Source organism: Camponotus vicinus, unplaced genomic scaffold, assembly GCF_025532165.1.
Source record: "Camponotus vicinus isolate PSW18456_S1 unplaced genomic scaffold, iyCamVici1.0 SCAF_9, whole genome shotgun sequence".
Lineage (NCBI taxonomy): Eukaryota > Metazoa > Arthropoda > Insecta > Hymenoptera > Formicidae > Camponotus > Camponotus vicinus.
This window is the reverse complement of record NW_028141981.1, coordinates 13,599,371-13,623,106: the sequence shown is the minus strand read 5'-3', so window position 1 is coordinate 13,623,106 and position 23,736 is coordinate 13,599,371. Positions and strand designations below refer to the sequence as shown.

Below are 23,736 nucleotides of genomic sequence, written 5' to 3'. Positions count from 1 at the left end.
GGTCATTGAAGCTTGATTGTTTCAGTAATTTGTGTCCCAAATGCATATCGATTTCATAAGGGCTGCGATAGGAGATTTACATGCTTTTTGCTTAGCCTCTCTCTCTCTCTTTTCCTTTCTCTCTCTCTCTCTCTCTCTCTCTCTCTCTCTCTCTCTCTCTCTTTCCCTTTCTCTCTCTCTCTCTCTCTCTCTCTCTCTCTCTCTCTCTCTCCTTGTATTAAATTACAATACCCAATATGTCAAACAGTGAAATAATCAACAAACATTCCTCTGTCATTGTCATGAAAATTACTGTGATAAAATATTTCACGAGAACACGAATCTTATATGAATCTTCAAAGGATGTTCTAAATTCCGACGACATCATTTTCTTTGTGCCCTTTTACACTCATTATACGATATGCCGTAGCGACTAAAAGCAAAGCTAACTGCTACGTTAATTCTCTATCTAAATGCATATTTACTTCATGAATATCGGTCTAATACTGGTGCAATCGCAAAATTTCTCGACTTCACCAATGAAATGGCCGTAAATAATATACGTGCCACTCATCTCTCTTCTCCAAGCTTTTGTACACCAAAACACAATTCATGTTTATACTTGTATGTCCACTTTGCCTTAAATGTCAATAAAACAAGAAATTTCGATAATTCTATAAAACTATCTATATATAATATATATATATACAGGGTGTCCGATTCGTGAGGGACCAAACGAAAAGTGATGATAGATTGGGTCAAACTAAGAAAAAAAGTCCTCTACCATTTTGCAAAATTCGCAATAATTATTAAGTAATAAGCAAAAATGTCACATGAAGGTTACCTTTAATTTTTTAAATGGAACCCCCTATTTTTTATCATGTATTCTTATTGCTTATCTCGAGAGCTTTCCAAAACACTATAATAAAGTATTTCTTCATTGAGTACTTTTCGAGTTATGAGGCTTGAAATAATTTCTTAATTTTACATAAACCATAAAATATCTAGTAAAATATTCATTTTTCGATTATCTTACCTTAATACTTTTATATACAAAACAATGAGAGGAATCAATTGGTGTAAAGAAAAAACATAATTGTTTAAAAAAAAAAAATATGTAATTTGCAATTAACAATTACATATTTTTTCTTAAAAACAACTATGTTTTTTTTTACACCAATTGATTCCTCTCATTATTTTGCATATAAAAGTATTAAGATAAGATAATCGAAAAATGAATATTTTACTAGATATTTTATGGTTTATGTAAAATTAAGAAATTATTTCAAGCCTCATAACTCGAAAAGTACTCAATGAAGAAATACTTCATTATAGTGTTTTGGAAAGCTTTCGAGATAAGCTATAAGAATACATAATAAAAAATAGGGGGTTCCATTGAAAAAATTAAACCTTCATGTGACATTTTTGCTTATTACTTAATAATTATTGCGAATTTTGCAAAATGGTAGAGGACTTTTCTTCTTAGTTTGACCCAATCTATCATCACTTTTCGTTTGGTCCCTCACGAATCGGACACCCTGTATATATAATATATATATAATATATAATAAATAAAACTCATTAAACTATGATATCAATAACATTATTAATCATATCAAGACGAAATAACATTATTAATCATATCAAGATGAAATGAAAAATTGTACATTTCCCTTCATTAATCGCGTTTGCTTTCCAATTAGTGCAATCGATTATACGTTTATAAGGTTGCCAAGAGTTACGTGCTTGTGCCTTGTCACAGTTGAAAACAAAAAAAGAGTCCGAAGGGATTCGTTTTATAAAACTTTCAACTTCATCAATTATTCATTTCAGCAACGTAGCTAGTATACCTTATAAATCAATGCAATTTTTACAAGCAACATTACGTTTCAGTATTTTTCTTAAATTATTGCCCACTACACGAGAAATAATGAAAATAAACGTTAACCGCGAAATAAGATACAAATATTTTGAAAGCGTAGTTTTTTAACACGGCAGAAAATTATTCGCGGCGCGTAAACAGTAAACACATATTTTCGCAACAAAAACAAACGGGGGAGTAAGTGCCTTCGTTTGCAGCTGTTTTTTCCCGATTGCGCAACTGGACAGCTCAAACAAATAGAATCGAGATGCAGCCAAGTACATCGGTACATTTGAGCAGTTACAGAGTTAATAGTTTGTGGATTTAATCCGGCGAATTCAGTCACTATTATATAATGGCACGGTAGATCGTTCCAGAGAAATGGTTGAATCGAGTGAGAGAGTCCCGGATTAGCGGATGCATCAGTGCTTACAGAGGGCCATGATTAATCCAGCCCTATGGCCCGAAAGCCGATGAGTCGGGGCGGCCTGCAGGCAGACGAAGCGGAACGCGGAGACGACGTCGTGTTTGCGAATTCGGATTGATCCGCGACTGCCAGATGCAACTCCTCTCAACGACGTGTAAATTCGCTTCCCCTGTCGTCGGAATATAAATCGTCGGTGAAAATGAGTCGGCGAAAACTCGCTGAAGAAATACAACGATCTCGAATCTGAGTGCCAATTAGACCACTGACTTATCGGAGAATCGAATCGCGTTGGAGATAGCGATATCGATTGCTGAACATTAACGTAATGAAGAGCCATTATCCATCGTTAAGGAATAAGATGCTGAACAAGCGAAATGAGCATATTATATATCTTGTTGTCAATTGTATTTTTATATATTATTTATTTAATTTAAAATCTCTTTTTTTATTTTTTAATTAAATAAAACAGATTTTAAATTAAATAAATAATCCAATTTAATTATCCAAATATTTTCGATTAAATCCAATGAAATTTTATTGTGTTGCTTTTGAAAGAATACATCTTTTTTCTCAGAAAAACATCGGAGATATTAAATTCCGCACGTCATAATTATGATAAGACTTTTTAGCTTGAGAATATAATAGATAAATTAATTAATAAGTTATTAATTGATAAGTTATATATTTATGCTATCTCTTTATTTTGTATTATTTCAAGTGTTAGTTTCGCGAAAGATAGATAGATAGATATGTATTATGCATCATTAAATTTGCTGATAATTAACGTACTGCTGTTATTAATGAACCAAGTTACGTTGTCCTACTTAGTCACGCGACGTAATTAATTAATTGCTCTAATTATTTGAATAAAATTAACTATTGCTGAGAATAGCGTGAAATTTTATTAGCCTTTCCGAATAGTTTTCTATGTGCTTTAACGCGCGATTAGAGCTAAATTATGGATAATGATTGAAAGAGAGAGATAGATAGTGAGATACAAACAATAATCGATTACGCAGCTTCGAGTATAATCAGATATTAGTTAACGAGTCATAGTTATTGGAATGTGCAAAACTAAACTGTAATTAAAATTTAAATAGAGCTCTCGGTGGAAATTATAATCTTGAGAAGAAAATGATCAGCCCCGGTTAATCTATCTATTATATTCTCAAGCTAAAAAGTCTTATCATAATTATGACGTGCGGAATTTAATATCTCCGATGTTTTTCTGAGAAAAAAGATGTATTCTTTCAAAAGCAACACAATAAAATTTCATTGGATTTAATCTAAAATATTTGGATAATTAAATTGGATTATTTATTTAATTTAAAATCTATTTTATTTAATTAAAAAATAAAAAAAGAAATTTTAAATTAAATAAATAATCCGATTCCCATAATCTAAATTCTAAACTGATTTTATTTCTTTGTTAGGAGGATTGAACACATAAAGCACTTTAATTAACTCGTTAATATATACATCTTGATCTACTTTCATCGCCTATTCATTTCAAAATGACGTAAAATATTTGTACATTTACAAACAACAGTAAGATGCAAACGTGTTTGATGACAGGGAGGAAGCTCGACGCACGTGCGGATATTGCGGGTCACGTGGAAAGTAAAAGGGTTAATGTTTGCGGCGAGTATTACATGTAAACCGGCGCGATGAGAGCCTAAAGAGGCGTCGTTATCTCCGTATCGTGACGATTCAAGCCTTCCGGTATGGCTGTGTCTGTTATCCGTCATCTTAATGCATAGCCGGAACACTGAGCGACGCACCGCCGGCTTATAAACGGCACGATTATTCCACCCTACTCCTACCCATTGATCCTCCCCCACCCTCTTTTATTCAACGCCGTCGTCTCCACGTAAGCAATGTCGACCACGGACGGGTCCGCATGGTCTCTATAAATGCATCGATTTGAATTTCATGTTGAGCGAGCCGGCACACGGGATGAATAGTTTTCAATACCTTTCCCCTTTTGTCGATCCTTCCCGATTCCTACATCGCGTATAAATCTCTTTTCGCTCTCGTACAGATGCTGCTATTTTTGCGAATTTACAATAATCTGTAATTATCAGATTACTATACCGTAAAAAAGGGCTGAATTCTAATTATATTATTTATTCAAAGATATTTGGAATATATATAAAAAATTGTGTTTCATAAAGCTTTTTTCTAAAGCGCGATATTAGTATATTAAACAAAAACGATGATATGTTATGTTATACCGAGCTGTTTAACATTCGACAATTAGAAGCCAAATAACTAGAACCTATCGCTCTCAAAATTAATTAAGCAGCCCTCAATTAATTCTCGATTGACGGAATGTAATTCAAACGGAAGCCACAGTGTGAACGGTGAATAGATATATCCAATCATTGCAATCCGGATAGCATTATGCATGGAGCAATTATATATAAATTCTAATTGGGGTCAGAAAGATGAGAATATTTTCAAATGATGCTATTATATGTACACTTTTTATACTTATAATAAAAATACACAATAACGGAAAATAAAAAAATAAATTCAACAGCGATTACTTTTTGCAAGAATTTGCTGAAAGCATCCCTTCATCAAAAATTGTTTAGCAATTATAATTCATTGTGCAGTTTGTAACAAATGGTATTTAATGTAAATAGAACAGCACTTTTATTGCAGTTCAAAACTAACGCTTCATTATTTAAAGTGTCTTTTTATTTACGATGCAATAAAATATTCTCTTTCTTGCAACTTTCTTGCTCGCACTTTTCTAATGTCTTGAATATCAAACAAGTATGAGTTCAGAAGAATCCCTGGGACAAAGCTTATTTATATATTAACTTTGCACACCAACTAGGAGGCGAATAAAAATATAACTTTTTTTCTAACAAGAGTTTATGTGCGAACTCTGCATGACAGTTTTTGCAAATTCACGAAAAGTTGGTGAAGTACGTACACATTGAGCATATGGTTATTAAATTTATGTGGTTAAATTTATTCCGCTATTATTTATTGAACAAATAGATTTTTATATAGATACCAGTACGTATTTAATCTACCGTATATGGAACAAAATGTTTGATACTGGAATATTTTAATACATGAATTTCGCATTAGAATTTATTCCGAAATATACCATCAATATCGTCACTATTCATGATTATTTATTTGATTCCATTTAATATTTTAATCGAAGTTGATGATGAATAACCAATTTTAGAAAGAAGAATTTTATCAAACTTTTCTGCTATTTTTATCTCACGTGGTTTTCATTCCCTAATTAGTACTTCGCGAAAGTCATTACCCACCTAATATTTCCGCTAAACCTATTCTAACCGACTGCAGCTGAATTGCGAATAAAGACTGAATGAGATCGCTCTAAAACTTATACCTTATATAAGTATTCGTTTTTATACCTCCTTGCGCGTAATTTTATTAATTAATTAACTAATTGCTTCGGCTGCGCGAGAGGATTCTTCAGACCGTCTGAATTACTGCAGTGTATAAGGAGAATTGCGGAAAAAGATATAAATTCACTTAATTTTTTCATTTCAGTTCATTAATGAGGTCAATGGGTTAAATAATTCGACCCCCATCCTCGATCATCATTCAACGGTTTAAATTTCCTTCTGTTAGAAAATATTTTTATGAATAATTTTAATTTTATAATATCGTACGTGAATTAATATTAAATATATAGTACAAAGATAACGGCTGTATAAAGTTAATTATATATGAAAAGCCACTGAGAATATTACATTATTTTATTTCTATAACGGTTGATTTAATATAGTATATTATATTAACACACAGAAATGCCCGAGATATATAATACGTATATAAAAGATTTAAGAAGATTCCGATATTATTATAACATAGCATAATTGCATTATCTCAAAGATTTTCCAACCGCTGCTCATTAACATGTATTGGTAATATTTTTTCATTAAAATTACACAAAGCGTCGCATTACTTAAAGTGACTTAGCACCATTTAGATACTTGTTATCATGAGGAGCATTCGCGCGATGTTACGAAATGGCCGCGCAGAATTTCCGCACAGACAGTTTCTAACTACTTATTCATGAATTATTCTCGTAAGTACGCTATAAAAACACATTTTATGATCTCACAAAGCGAAACTGAGGGTAGAAGAATGTATCAACTGATAAGTTGTTTTAATCATTAAATAATTTTACAATAAAAAAATACTGTCACTTTTTTTATTTTCAGATATTTGCAATATCTCAATTTTAAAATTTAATTAATTTTATTGAGACTAGTATATTACCATTTAATTACACATTCACGGATAAAATTCGTATTAAATTATATCAAAACATGATTAATTTCTAATTAAAAACCGAAAAAATTTGCATTTTTATTGTAAATAGTGGATTTAATTATTTATTCGATAATGTTATTTATTATTAATCAAATTGTGTTGAAAAAGAGAGACGATTTTTAGAAAAATTGCTGAAGAGATATTGTGACAAGCTTAATTGAGACATTAACAGCATCCGACATTTGATTGAAAGAATCGATTAGCGGAATGTTTAAACGTATCTACGTAAAAATCCGAATTACCTTATATCCGGCGAGATCTTGAACAACGCAGGACAGGATGGCTTCTCTTCCCACCGGTGCAGTTACATTGGTTATTGGCTCTTTAAATTTAGGATCTAGAATAGAAAATAAAATTATGTTTTAGAGAAATGAGATTATACAATATAATTAGAATTTAACAGAATTCATTCATCTTTACAAGAAGTATTCAAATAAAAATTTTTAAGAATTCTCTTGTCGGTATATGTGCATTGATTTATTAGAAACACTAATTGTATATCGCAAAATATATATACATTTTTAAATATTATCCATCGTATATTTTGGATTTACAGCGAAACTTTAGTAAAACACACAATTTTGATTTGTTTCCAACTCAGAATAATAAAAATAAAGAAAGATAATTAAATTTACTTCAACTTTTCATTTAGATTTGATTAATTTATACATTTAAGATAAATATAATTAATTCCTGAAATTTGTTCAGTCTTTTGTTTGGCAGTTTGATAAAAATAATCCGGGTTAAAATTGTCTTTATTAGTATATAGGACAGATATATTTATAGTTATCACGTTTTCTTAATAGAGTTTCGTATATATACAGATTCTATTAAATAGATAAAATAATTAAATTTCATCTCATTTTATCTTTTCGGGTTTAAATATTTTTTTACAAAAAACGTTTCATTATATTTAATTTCCTTTAAATAAGAATCGACCTAATTTTCCAACGTTCCTTAATGTCCACTATTAATGACATAGAAAGTATGTCTCCAAACATACTTAGCGCATAGAACATTAACACCGTATGGGAGATACGAAGGAATTATATCCAGCGATATAAAATATGGCATAGGGAGGCAAAGGGCATCGGGAGGAGAAAAATGGCCACCAGCATAGCGTGAAAGATAAATGCATGTTTGGATTGCCCGTTGCAAATTTATCCCCTAGCAATCTAATGCAATATTATTGGATGCACTCGATGTAGCACAATGCGATTATTTCGTATGCCCTAGGCGCGCCAATAAAGTGCGAGCATCAAAACGCGGGATCATAATATAAGTACTCCATGTGTAGACGTGGGATAAGGAAGACGGAAATCGTGTTTGCACAGGAAACGAGCAGTGATCGTCGCAATAGCGGATGAACGTAGTTTGAAATACAAGTTATTCATAGGCAATTTGGTAACTTTAGCACTATACCCGAACCTCGCATCAATGCAAGAATATTGACCAACTCCTACCCACCATTTGTAATGTCAAATCTAGAACACACGTATATGTAGAATATAATTCATTCGCGTGTAGCTTTTATGGCAAAAAGATTCTATATAAATTGAAATTACAAATTTTGAGCCGGTGATATATCAATAAAAATGATCGCGGCGCGAAATTAATACACGAAATAAAATTTAATTGCAAATTGTATGAAGTACAAATTGATTTTTATTCGAATCGACAAGTTTTGTTATATCATCGTTATTGAAGCAAAATAAATTGGTTAACTTGAATGTAAATATATGTGTAATCGTAAAAAAAGGATTGAATTAAATTTTCCGCGTTGATATCTTTACAAAACGTAAAATGTACGGTACAGAGAAAGAAACACACACGCAGAGCGCATAAAGAGAGGTACAATCGGCGCAAACGTACTCAATTAAAACATATATGGTAAAGTATATATATCCTCCAATATGTATCCTCAATATCATCGCTTTCCCGATAACAGGATTGTAAATAAAATACAAGCTTCCCTGCGCTGCCACAAAAGCGTCATCTGTTTCTCCATTAACGGTAACACATAAACGTCAACATCGATCAACACGGCCGAGGATATTCCTGGCGCCGGTATATTGCCGGTGTATCGCCGGTACGAAATTATTCCGGCGACTGCATTACGATATTGTCCATCAAATCTCGCCCGAGTCAACACGACAGACGCGCACACAACGCGCCCAAGTCTCTCCACGTGCGCGAGCGAGACGTATTAAAAGGTCAACATCGATCAAGAGCCAAAAATGCCCTACGGAGATTGTTTGCGAGGGATGTAAACTGAACTGGGGCGTAGTGCGTGAATGAGAAGGATGAGAGAACCCAACGGGAGGGCATAACCGTAGATGGGTAATGGGAGCATAAGGGAACCATAATTCCATCGACGGCCCGCGGGCCGTGTGGTAGCCCTCGCGGGAAATCGCGGCCGTATTAAGACTCTCTCTTCGGCGGGCTTTGATGGATCGAAGTTACCCAAGAATGGCCGACCCCGAAATCTCGAATGTTCTCAGGGAATCGACGAGAAGAGAGCAAACGCGCGTTTTTCCAGCGGACAATGAGCGTGGAATGACTCATGGATGGATGGCGCCGCCGTGTATACGTATTTTTAGTGCTGTCATCCAGGAAAATTAGAGACGACGCTTTTATCCGCGTCGATTCTCATGATTAAATAAACCACATGATTAAATAAATAAAATTAAATGGATCGTGAAAAAAAAAACCGCGACGAAATTAGCGAGTAAATATCACGGGCGAATTAACTTCTTCAAGAGACAAGTACTGTCGTATTTTATTCAGCAACTTGTTATTTAGTCAGAAAACTAAGCGCAGTAATTACCCGTGAATAGAAATGCAATTATACCATCCTAGAAGCGACGCTAAAGATGCAATATATTTATTCTTTCGCTAATGCAATGAATTCGTAATGTAATGAATAGTCAGGCTTATTGACAATGTTTATTGAGAACAACTTGGTTTTATCATATCCCTCAATTCATCACGATATTGTCACGATCTGCGTTATGATAATCGGGCTTTCCATTTACAACTTTCATCGCATTTGCATTGCAAATCTCAACGATAACGTTTACGATAATGACATGTAATAAACGCTACGAACGTAAATTGTAAATTTTATCAATAGTTATCGGTATTTTCCAATTAGTCTTGGAATCGAGAGAAAAATGCGTCGTCGACATCGACAATTCGGAAGTAATGTAGGCCTGCATTTTTCACAACCTTACCGCGTCGCGCTTTCCAGCATATTGTCGCCCGACATGGCATTTTAAGTTATAGCCGGCGAAGCGTATGTAAGTAATCCAATAGTCGACCATTACGAAAAAAGTGAACAAGAAAAGGCAAGCACGCGAGAGTTAGGGTGCGAGAGAGTAGAAGGGCGATAAAAAAATAACACGAGCGTTCGTCGATGCACATCGTCACTAATGCACTTTATAGGACGACCATCAAAATATCAACGTACGGATTTCAAACACGAACAGATTGCATTTAAAAAAAGATTATAGTTGCCACGACATTTATGACACGAAATAAGCTTTTGTTTATAATCTCACTTTTGTATATATCACGGCGCATAATTCGAAAAAAGTACAAGTGTCATTACGAGAGAAATACATAATCGATACACACGTGTGTGACATAAACATGATATATAGGAGAGACGAGAAAATACGTCGTACGATTAAAAGTTAAAGGTAAAGGGCAACATGCAAAAACTTTGTTATAAATAAAGTGACACACATTGACATTTTTGCTTCCAATTAATCTCTTAAATGAAGTAGCCACACTGCTGTTACCGTATCACTAATGTGATATCCATAAATAGATCGGCATCGGTATCCCATCTATAAATAAATCAGGAACCTGTCATTGCTATCACCCGTTAAGAACCCGCATAGTCGAGAGCCGGTGAACCGTGTTAAAATACCCCCGCAACCCCGGCATTTCTCACCTCGACGACCGTGCTTTCCTCGATTTTCGTCGCTTCGGCTTCCGAGTGGAAGCGTACGAGAGAGGTCAGACGGAAGAACATGAGAGACGAAAGGTCGTGGTTCACTCCACGAGAGGAGAGAACCTCTCTCATGCTACCGGAAGATTATTTTCACGAATGCGGGTTAGAAATTACTGACGTGGTATACAATATACACACTGAGAAAAAAATCTGGTTGCATTAATTAGAATTCTGGTAGATTCAACCAATATGTCTGTTGGAAAATGGACGAACCAGAATTCTTGTAGGAATTACCAGATGAATCTGATTAATTTCTTCCTGTTAAATTTATCAAATTTTCTGGTTAACCCATTCAGACCTGAATTTTTTCTGGTAATGTAAAAAATTATATATTATTATTATTATTATTATTATTATTATTATTTTATTATTATTTATTTTTTTTTATTATTATTATTTTTATTATTATTTAGTCCACCGAGAGATCGCAGGGAAACTAATTCTAAAAAATAACTATTTCACATGATTTTAAAGTTTTTGTGCATAATTATGTACATAGGGTCTGAATGGGTTAATAATACTAAACTCACCAGCATCAAGTCGTCTAAAATTTTTTCCATCTAATTTCAAAAGCTGTTTAATAATCTGAATTCCAACAAGATTATTGGATAAATTCAATCCAGATTATTGAATAAATTATTTTAAGTTCAGTTTGTTAGAAATTAAACTGATAAACAGTGATGCAAGAAGAGGATGCAGCTCAAACACACACAATCAGAGAGCTAGCGTCCTCTTTCTAGCACTACTGCTCGTAAAAGAAAAAAATATACTTTGGATTTATTGTTAATACTAGTTCTTTATATACATTTCATGGCAAATATTGAATACGAGTTAAGTTAAGAGTGGCTCACCGCCTAGCGGCAAGCAAAGAAATTAATGTAACAAGAAATTTTATAGATCCAACCAGAAAATACTAACCAAATCCTTATAGTAAAATCTATTAAACGTTCTAGTTATAAAAAATCGAGTCTTATCATGATAACTAGAAATTCTTGTTTGATTTAACCAAAATGCCTTCAATAATATACGTCTTGTTGGTACAATCAAACGATTTTTCTCAGTGCAGTTTTCCCGAAATAATAAGAGTTTCGTTTACCTGAGTCCGACAAGTGTTTACGCCCCTATTTGTGACGATAAGTCACCGTCTTCTCTCGGATTCTTATGCCAGCCGCTGGCAAATACGCATCGCAAAATCCGCAAAACGCGTGCAAAGTACTTTATATACTTTATATATATAATACTTTATGCGCGCGCGGCATTTCTCGCTCCTTCGCGCTTGTTTGCTTCTGATTCTGGGATTCTGAGTTCGCCTCTTTTGCGACTTTGTTCGCATAGTCTCGTACCGATTCCCGCTCTCATTATCCGCCACGTCGCGGCTTATTTGAATTGATTCGTTCTATTCTGCCATCTTCCGCATTCACTCTGTACGCCTGCTCTTTGAGGAAGATTCTGGTTCATTGTTTGTTATTCGAAAATAGTAATGCCATCAATGTTGAGAATTGTTTGGCTTTCATCTATCTACTTGCGATTCGATTACTTGTAAAATTATATTATCGTTTGTCCTCTCGTTATCCTTCACATCATAATTAATACTTCATTTTCTCATAATAATTAAATGTTTAAATAATAAATATTTATAAAGATGAATATTTCTAAATATTTATAAAGATGATAATTGTCTGGATCCTATATTTATGACTGAACGTTTAATTGTGCGTGAATAATATTGGCGTCTGAAGCCTACTTAATAAAAAATTATTCGCTCCTTTTCTCATCGCGATGACAAGAGCTTGCGTCTCTTTATATTCTCTGTCAAGTAGAATATTTCCTTCCTTTTATGCATCGTCTAATTCAGCATTTGGACTTGTTCGTTTTTGCACTCTCTCTCGCCTCTTCTTTTTGCACCACGGTGTGTCTCTCATCCCCTTCTCATTTTCTCAAGACTCAGCGCCTCTGTCCGTCTCGTCTGTACGTTCATTTTCATCCCCTCGCTCCGGTATTTCGCGGCTCCTGAACCCTACGTGGTACAAGGTGTATATAGTATAATAACGAGTCATGAACAGTGCAACGCGTCGGCCGCTTTATTTCACCATTTCTGGAGTCTGAAATATCTCGCTCCTCTGAAATCACTTCGCGCGAGGTAGCAGTAACTTCTCTCTCCCGCGCCTTTCGCGCACGGCTCTCGTTGCAAACGGCTTAATGCCTGCAACGGTAACTCATTCAAAACTCATTCCTCCCGAGAAATAGTTCGAGAGAATCTACGGGAAATACGAGAAGAGGATCCGTGTCCAATTTGTTGTAATAATAGAACAACGCGGACCACGAATTGATGCTCTAGAAACAAACGATTACTCGCGATGAAAAAATGACGGCAAAAAAATATTATGCATCAAGTCACAAAGATATTACGCTCCCAAGTACTTGTCCTGTTAATGTTTAATTAAAGAAGATAATTATGATAGAAACTGCAATATTAGTCTACATATGTCTAAGTTTAATAGAAAAATTAAGAGAGAAACATTTAATTCTCACGCTTTGCGAAAACAACAATGCGGTGACTTGTGGATAGCCGCTTGATCTAAAGAGAGGTTACGGCAAAACAGTTAATTATTCCGGTGTCGTGTCGTACAACGAGGCAGTATGTTTGTACGCGATATCACTTATGTCGCTGCGTTTCTGGTTTATTGCCACCGGGATGTGTTGGCAAAGAAGCAGCATGTGATACTTGTAACAGATTACATTTCGTGCCGGGACACACTTTGTTATCTGGGTTTACACTTTCATGCACCAGGAACGACCTCACGTTTCCTACCTCATGTCGGTCTATTTATTTTGGCCACTTGGGTTTTCAAGGTGCTGTCGACGTGTTCGTGACAGCAAGCTCTTTTCAAGTTCAGCAATCCGGCCAAACTATTGTTGTGTAATGTCAGCTATGTAACGCCGCCTGCGACGGTAGAAATATTTCTAAATCGTGTATGCGCACGTTGTGTGATAGGTGTGTTTTGACATTATTCAAAACGCCGTTTAACATGTGTTAAATTTAACGGTGGATTAATGTATCGTTATACGATTACGACTTCTCAGCAAGTATCCAGAAATGAAAAGCTTTGTCGTGTTACTTGTTTGTATCTCTTTCAAAAATACAACAAAGAAATGAGCAGCAAGTTATATAAAATTGCATTAAACATACATATCAACAGAGAATATTATTAGAGAAAGTTATTACAATTGGTTCACATCGTGCTAAATTGAATTTGAAAGTCACATGGATATTAATATGCTTTTGAACACGGTATATTATATTTATGTTATACATGTATATGTATTATGTACATATTGCTGATGTATTTTTGACAGGGGAATTAAATTTCAGATATTGTTGATACAAGCTTTGATAGTACTTTATTTAAAATATATCGCTAGGATGGCTCAGTCGGATATTGAATATGGATGTTTTGCATGCTCGATCTTGTGAATTTATATGTAGTTGTGATAATCCTACATACATACGTATAAGTGACGGAATTTATAATTATATATGAGCCTAATTGATAATTCTATAAGAACCTAGTTTATCCTAAATTATAATACATTTTGCATTTAATGAATAAGTGATAACGCACTACAATAATTGAGGACATCGATTCACGTGAATTTATAGAACGAAATAAAAATCAATCTCTTTCGCATTTTTTTATATCCTCTCATTTAAAGACAGAAAGCCGCGGAAATCTTTTTTAAAGAATCAAATAAACGGACGAATACGAATTAAAAGCCGATCGATTTCAAATATAAGTGAGCACATTCTATTATTTTCTTGTCTCCATCGTGGAATTAAAATATGAAGAAATTGTTAGCAAGCTATTTTTATTTTTAACTTTACTGTATTTGCTTATAATATAATATAATATGTGTTATAATATTTTCTGCTAGGATATTAAAATTCTATAATTGTATAAATAAATGGACGCAATTACTCTAATGAAAGTATCATCGAGCAGATAAATTATATTATGGCATAGATAATGAAACTGTCGAATAAACGTATTAAAAGGAATAAAGTTATGCTATTTTTGAAAAAGGAGGCAGATTTAGTTTCTCTCTCTTCCCCCTTCTTCCTTCTACGATCCCGAAGGATAAAGAATCTTGACTTAGCTCGCTTGCACGATTCAATTACCTCGGGTTCAAAAGCCGGCGAGGGAGCATGCCACCAAAAAAGATTACCCGCGACAATAAAAATACCGCGTCGCATCGGGGGATCCATGCAGCTTGACTTCGTATAAAACGTATTCTAGTCGTCGGACAATTCGCATTTCCGAGAGACTTTTTGGTTCAGCCTAAGATAATTTACATTCCGTTTCCCTCCCCCAATCCCTTTTTCCCGGCTGCTCCGTCCCGGGGAATCGTTGTATCCGTTCGGGGAGCACTATAACTAAAGGAAAATGCACGCGATTTCTAACAATACCCTCCGTAAAGGCTGCCGGTGAAATCTCGCGGAATGTATATCGCGCGCGTTTGCGCGCGTGGTGGTTTCGCATATGTGCGCACGCTAGAATACTATAAGTTATCCACACCCGGCGAACATTTGTACAATATGTTATATATTTTTCTATTCCCCGACGCGCGCGTTCGCCGCCCCGACTTATTCGGCGCGTACGCTCGAACGATTTTCATATCGAGGGAAAAATCGCGCTTCCCGCGCCTCGGTTTCCATCTTTCTTCGGCCATTCCGACCTTTAGTCGGAAAAAAAATTATCAAGCGCATAATGATCCTCGCGCTAGCTCGTGACAATAAATGCGATATAAAGGGAAGAGAGAATGGGGGTCTGTGCCCCGCGGTTTTGCGGCCGGCTATTTTCTTACAGTTCATTCTCGACGAATGAAGTAGTCGCGCTCGTGTCTCTTTTCATCTTATTACTTATAATCCCTCGAGATAAAATTGGACGGAGCGCGCTTTATGACGTGACAGTATTTGAGTTGGCGTAAAAATATAATTACATAACGTTTATATATTCAAAAGAAGTTCAACTCTGTCTTTTCAAGATTATTGAATGTACGTTTGCGTTACTTACTGTCACTTGATAGTTAATGAAATTTCCCCTGAGAAATTATTCTGCATAGAAATGACTTTTTCAAAGCAAATCGACACATATATAACGAGCTCCGTCAAATTAGGCGTGTCACATAAATGATGGAAAAACAATAGGAGAAATCGGACACTAATTAAAATTCGAAATATCCTCGAACTTTTAATGAGCCTCGGAATATCTATGGCAAATTATTAATCCGTTGCATTTCTCTCCGATCGCATGCTTCTCCGATCACATCACAAACAAATATTTGGGATTTCGTTACAGAATTTTGTTATTTAATAACAAATTGAAATATTGCACAGTATAATTGAAATATTAATTAAAATAATGCATATCGCATTACTTGAAAACATCAGTATACGAATTGCAAATTACAATACGATCCGTTATCAGTGCGAAATAAAATCAAAGCGAAGTGGATTGAATACTGTCAAATATTGAAAAATTCGCGTTATTTTTATTTCGTATAATTCCACGTACAAACGTGAAATTAAAGCGACATTAGAAAGCTTCGTCAAAAAATACTTTTGCAGTAAAATTCGATCGAGTCCAATACTAATAGCAATTATTGACGATTGAGTATAAATGAAATTAGCGCTAATCGTCCGCTATATTAGCGACAAAAGATCAATCGAAATTTCTCTGGAGATACGCCTCGGTAGGTACCTTTGACTCGAGTAACAGGATCGAATTAGCGAGCCTCTTCATCCGCCATGTCGACACGCGTTGGCAAACGTTCCGTTTCGATGCCTCACTGCCGTACGGAACCAGAAGTTCGGCCCTCTGACATCCACTTTTCGTCTTCCCCGGCTTCCGCCGGTGCCGCCGGCATCGTTCTCACCGGCGGGTTTTCTCTTAATTGCATACGGTAATTATTGTTTGCGCGCTAAATACGTCCCGACACGCGTAGTCGACTAAAGAGTCCTCTCTAAAATCATGCAGCAAAGTTTATCATACCGTGCTGCGCAAACGCCATCAAGTTGATTTCGAGATAAATGAAATCACGGTGCAAAGATTGACATGTACAATGTACATAATAAGAAGGAATAGAAAGTTTACTTCGCTTTTGTCGACGAAGATAAAATCTGGAAAACAAATCAATTATCTATGACATGTGACATCAACTTTCCCTTTTTCTTTTCTTTTCTTTTCTCGATGTAATAATATTTGAGTGGTTCAGATGTCAAGTACAAGAAAAATAAATATTTGAGAAACGAAGACTTTGCTTTTATTGTAAGTACCTATATAAATGCTTTATGCAGGTTTGATTGACCTTGAAAACAGGAAATTTCTATGTAATTATACTGGTTGTGATAGATCGCATTATCTACATTTCAAATCAACTAATAACTCGAAATTGAGTTTGCATAGATTTATATCACTTGACATGTGGACCACTCAATTAATTTACACGTTTAATTAAATTCAATTAAATTGAAAATCATATTAATATTTGCTAAGATATTCAGGGAATGTGCGCGCAACGCGTTTATTTCACGATAGGCACATGTCGTATGTTTAGCATTTGCAGCAAACTCCGTGTTTCATTCCTCCAAGAATAAAGCTGCACTTAATTCCACGCGATAATTATTGTTTGCACAGCAAATACAGCGGCAAATACAATCTGCCGGTAAATTTTATCTAAAGTTTGCGTGATAATTTCTGCCTAAGAAAGGACACTGATTTCTCCAGAGAGAGAAAGAGAGATGGAAAATGGCGGAAACATAATGACGTAGAATCACAATTACAATTATTTCTAGCTAAATTAATATGAAATAATTATTTCATATTAATTTTGTCATCGATTATGAAAGATATTCCTTATTAAAGATATAATTCTAAGGAGCGTGAGAAAAGTGACACAGCTGATAGCTTAATGCGCAAGCATAGGCGACTAATTATCCGTAATTAACACCACGGGGGTGTCGCTAACGGTCCCTTAAAGTCCACGTGACGGGCGTCGCGGAGAAATAAGACCTATAAAACGAAGGTGCACGTGAGAAAACCCGAGGGAAAAAATGTGATATAAATCGCAATCGCAACGACTATACGTCGTGGTACACACTGCGGCACGTGACGTAATAAAACGCGGGCACGCTGCCGGCTCTGTTACTCGTACCGTCTTGCCGTCCTCCGTTCGTCGATGGCATGGAGTCGACAGTATCCGTTCTACCAGCGTCATTAAGCACGATGCACAATGGCCGGCCGTGAGATTTTACCGCAGCGAGGAGAGATTACGGCGACATGCCCGCGACTTTGTTAACGTCCGTGCCCATTACGACCGGCATTTGTTCTCCCTTTGTTCCGATCCCGTAACTCGCTTGAATTCATAGGAAAAGGGGAGAACACACCCCGTTCAATGTAACGGAGGACATAAACGATCTAACGAATGTAAATAACTGCGCGCAGTTCGCATGCTTTAAATATCTATTATATCCGCTCGATAAATACATCTCGCTCCTTTTCCGATGGGTTTTTTTCACAATTTAAGGGGATCCCTCAACCTATCTGTTTTATAGACAAAATATTGAAATTTTTGGGCAGGTGCCATTTTTTATTGCCTGCATAGAATTAAAAATCCTTTTCTACGGTTGAAGTATAGATGCAAACGGACACGGCGAAACTGGTTATATACTGAGAAAGAAAAAAAAGTATAAAATTTTATATTTATTTATCGACTTGTTAGATCAACATCTAAAGCTATCCTCATAAAGACATCAGCTACCTCATAAAGACATCAGCTACCTCATAAAGACATCAGCTACCTCATAAAGACATTAGCCTTGTATAAATATTTTGTAGCTTTCATGGATAAAACAATAGCATATCCAAATCGGACTGCACAATAAAAACTTGAGAAACTGTGAAAATTGAGTTTAGTGGTTTAATTAATAAATAGCACCTGCCCAAAAATTTCGGTCCGTATGTACCTGAAATGTTGGTAAAATAGAGTAGAAAAAGCAGTGCATCTTCTTTATAAATAACGTGATAGAGAGAGGTATCGGATGAGGATTTAAATGAGAGCGCTGTATCGTGTAAGAGTTCGCCGTTCAATGAGGGATCCCCTTAAGATTTAATGATACGTCAAACCTTTCCTTTCACTTTCGATTCGAAAAAATGTCGCGAAAAATCCACGATTTCTAAATAAATGACACTCTTTTATCTAAATGCCACTGTATATGCATCGGACTTTACAATCGCCCTTATTTGTGCTGTTAACATTTGATGACGCTGGTGTTGGTACGGTTGCCATTGACGGTGTGTTGGTCTTCGTAAGTAACGAGTGGTCTTGGTCGCTTCAGAACCGTTAGTGGAGAGTTGACGGAAGAGAGACGATCCTGTGGGAAAGAGGAAGGAACGGAGTAGAGTGGGCGAAGAGACTGGCGAACGAGAAATTGGAGCAAAGTTGAAGTAACTACCTCGAAGAACAGACTAAGTTACTGCCGATGGAAGAGGTTATTAGAGGGTTATACGAGAGTTTTATCTCGCTGTACTATTTTTGCGACCGCACGTCGAATTAAGAAACCACGCTATGTCGACGGAATCGGAACAGGAAGTTGGAATGCGGCCAAATATGTGTCACGCGCGAAGAATCGTGTATTCCTGGAGTTATAAAATTAGCATAAGACAAACAACAGGATATTTGATTTGGATTTCCCTATTTGGGTATGCTTGTTTCGAGATTGCAGAGTGCTGCAATGAGTTTAAACACTTTTAAGCAAGCGAATATTAATCAGAAAGAGAAAGATTGATGCGTTGTCGCATGTGACATTACTGTAGCTTCTATTTTTGTATTGAATCGCTCGACTTTTAATAAATAAGGGACTTCAACCGTTTTATAGCTCAAAGATAAAAATAATTTTCTCTCATTCTCCATGAGACATCTGTGACATCGGCCTTCTTTGAAAATAATTAAACAAATATTACTTTATACGACAAATAGCGCGCAAACATATGGCAGCTGTAAAATGTCTATGACAAAGTACTTTAATATTATAAATGCATTTTCTCTGATCAGTATAAATGTTTCACTATGTAAAAATATTATGTAAGAGTACAGAACATTCATTATGTAGAATATTCATTCATCGCATCATCAAGTATAGGAATAAATGGAGAATGTGTCAAGTGTATGAAACGGTCTTGTGAAAAATTTACTTTAAGAATCGAGCGTTTTTCTACAGGCGCCCTACATAGCAAACCGTTACGGTAAAATTGTTCGACTCTTGGAGCTTTTAAAAGGCTACGGTAAATGGAACCTGCACCGTAGTTTAGACAAACGCTACGTTTGGGCTGAAGGGATGCCCCTTTGAAAAACTCGGGAGGATTTTTCGTTCACCCAGCCTAAAGTACCGCTTTTATACGAATCCACGGTAAACAAGAAAACGCTGTTTGTGGCGACTGAGTCACACGGTCGAACAATAAACGATAAAAATGAATCCGTAAAACTTTCTTGCGTACTTTTCTCTACCCAGGATTTTTACAAGCACCCCAGAAAGAAAATATATTACTCTTAAAAAATAAAAATACAAATTTCTCACGAATGACATTTAGTTATTGCGTGTATCATTGCATTCAAACGAACATCTCTGACAGAGAGAGACTTCAAAGTAGCAAGATATATACCTCTACAAAAACACACACTGCGTTGTTGAAAAGATACATGACGCACGGTTAATGAATGAGCGCACATGTCTCGCAATCGCGACATGTAATTTAAATGACATAATGTCGCGAAAGACATCCAACAATAATTATAACCGATTAATTGCAATGGGCGCAGTCCGATTAACCGATGAAATAGCGAAGCGAAATTTCCCGGCATCGTTGCACGGTTGATGCATTTCGCCGTGTGAATTACGAGAGCGTCCCATCTGCCAAGAGGGACTTATTAAAAAGTATTCCTCAAAAGCGCACTTGCGTCTGACGAGGAGCGTAATCAAAGCTCGGGGAAAATATTTTCCTTCTCGACGGCAATAAAATGAGTTGCCGATGCGCGTGTATCCACGAACGCGTATACATCGGTATAAAAGGGACATACCGTATTTACCAATTTGCCGTCAACCGTAAAACGTCGTCGAACACGTTAAGAGCGGCAACGGGACGAGGATATTGTGGACGTGGAGAATTTATTAGTTGTGGGTATTCGGTAAGGTCGAGCTTATCACCATTAACTGGTGCTATGTGCGTTAGCTTTATTGTTTGTTGGATAATCGTAAACATGTAATGACCGAAGCACGTGATATACCGCTCAATCGGTTTACGATCCACGGTTTAAGATACAATGCATAAGTCGTATCGTAGATTGTGTACGTGTATGTGTGGATTGTGCGGTGCATCACATGATGCGGTGGCGACATAGTAAACAATCATGTGATATCCAGCCGCATGCAACTCTATTGGCCACTATAACTTTGACGTAAATGTTTATTGAATTACTGTAGAGAGTTAGCGCTAATTCGAGGGATATTACGAGGTAAATCCTATCTACATGTTAATAAATCGACAATATTGCAAATATCAAGCATTACTATGCATTAACGTTTAGATATTGCATTTATGCAAAATATCAATGTATTATACCGTTCGAATAGTTGTATTATATCGTCGTTTCTATTATTTTTTAACATATTATTAAAAAAATTTAATGAAATATGTAGAAATATGAAAACTAATAGAAATTATTAAAAGAAAGTAATATGATTTTTGAAAAACGAAATAAATTGCTTCAATAATTCTGGGTAAGTTGGAATGACTTACAGCAATCGATCCTATCGAAACCTTGTTACCTACGTAATGTAATAACCCTTACAGGATAGCGCAGACATACTAGAAGTATAACAAAGATAAGCATATTAAGGGGAAGGAAAGCTGAGGAAAGTTGAAACCATAACACCGGAAGAAAATAGTGTGCACGAGTAAGTCATATAAGTAAAAAACGACTCACCTCAAACCAGAAACCTTACCAAATAAATCAAATAATTTTTAACATTTTTAACAAATATCGTTCATCACATTTAGTAGCAAAAGAAACGCAAATATTATAATAAATAGTTGTAATAATTTCACTGCGTGTCTCAATTCGCGTCCAGGCGCAGTATATTTTAATTTCGCACTCGATATCGATTTATTGACCGTAAAGAAAATTTATAATAGGTAACATAATACCTACATATACAGATTTATATAAATATTTCAACGAATGTAAAATTGATGAGACGGGAATAAAATATATTTGCGATGTTATATAGTATATGTACCGACTTTTCGTTTCATTATGCGATTTTTAATTATTATCAGACAATGACGCATGAAAATATAAATCAACCCGTAACAAAAGCAACCAATGATTTCATTGTATATTTATTAATTTGTATATTTACTAATATTTACTAATTTATTTTTCTGGCTATTATTTATCTCAAGAATTTTCTTTATATATCTGTTTATATTCCATAATTATTCTGTTAATATGGTATATATAATAGAGCGCCGTTTTTCAACATCAATATTTGTGATCGACCACCATAAATTGTAAAAACAACGATAACTGTGTGTGAGGTAAAATGCGAAGAAGATTATCTTGTGGTTGCGATTATTTTGGCTTCCTTCCGACGTATCGTGTTCTACGCGAGTGTTTATCGATCTAAACTATGTGTTCCAAAACCGTGTACACATATATTGAATTAATATAAGAAAAGAGATTATATTGCAGATTACATAGACTTAAATTGATAATAAATTCATATCGATTATTTAACGAATAATTGCACTTACACTGATAAAAAATTATAGTTGAAATTATCATAATTTCACTATAATTTATAGTATCTTAAGGCGCCAAGCATATATAATAGTGCATTTTACTATAAAAAATATAGTAGATATAACATGAAAATATAGTTCGTAAAATCATAATATCCATTTCATGTAACCATATGGTATACGTAGTGTTCCGAAATTCACTATCAGTACTGAAAATCTGTAATACATGTTACGTATATTACAGATTTTTAATATACGCAGCACCAAGACGTTTAAAAGTTTTTTTCCGTCTATAATTTCAAATAATCTGTTTAATATTCTGAATCCTAACAAGGAATCCAGATTATTAAATAAATTATTTTAAATTCAGTTTGTCTGAAATTAAACTGATAAACAGTGATATGTCAGAAAGAGGATGCTCACATGCATACAATCCGAGAACCTGCGTGTGAGTAGCATCCTCTTTCTCGCACTACTGCTAAGAGGAAAAAAATATACTTTAGATCTTACGTGTTTAATACTAGTCCTTTATATACATTTTATGCTAAATATTGAATACGAGAAAAGTTAAGAGTAGTGCGCCGCGTAACAAGCGAAGAAACATGTGCCACATACAATCATTCCAAATAATAAGTTTTATGTTGTTAAATGTGCTATTCATCAGGTTCCACGTACTATTTAGATATAGCTGTTATTATAATTTTTTTCATTTATTACTACTATATTAATATCTAAACGAAAGATAATAATATAGTAATATTTACCATTATTAATGTTACAATGACTATATGAATAGTAAAATTATATGTATTATTCCTTTCTTTCATTTTTTACTTATATGATATTTGAAATTATTATAAATTATAGTAAAAAGTTTCATTGTTTCTCGGTACCATGCGTATATAGTTTATATTACCAGTATTATAGTAAAATTTACTATAAAAATGAGTATCCTAACTATAATTTTTTTACCATGCAATTATAGTCAATTTTATCATCGATTTTTTTATCAGTGTATTAATCTGATTATTCCTTCCTATTATTTTTCAATCAATACTTAACTTTATAGCCTTTAAATAATGCTGATGCTTGAATCGTTTGTTAATATTTTGTTAAAAATTCAAAGTCAAATTATATGGTGGTTTGAATTTTTGACTTGATGAAAGAAAAAGTAATTCCGACAATTATCGATAGATAAAAAATGTAATGATACGATTTAAAAGTTCGAAAAACTAAAATATGTAGTTATTATGTTTTTAAG

At 34.8% G+C, this 23,736-nt stretch overlaps 1 protein-coding gene across 4 annotated transcripts in view; it reads right to left on the bottom strand.

Moving 5' to 3' along the window:
- LOC145976794 (limbic system-associated membrane protein) overlaps nt 1-23,736 on the bottom strand; it is a 166,458-nt gene that overhangs the window by 55,114 nt on the left and 87,608 nt on the right. For all 4 annotated transcript variants that reach the window (XM_083108205.1, XM_083108204.1, XM_083108207.1 and 1 more), the window contains exon 2: nt 6,842-6,936. In XM_083108205.1, coding sequence (XP_082964331.1) covers nt 6,842-6,936 — 95 coding nt within the window. The remainder of the gene's footprint in view (nt 1-6,841; nt 6,937-23,736) is intronic.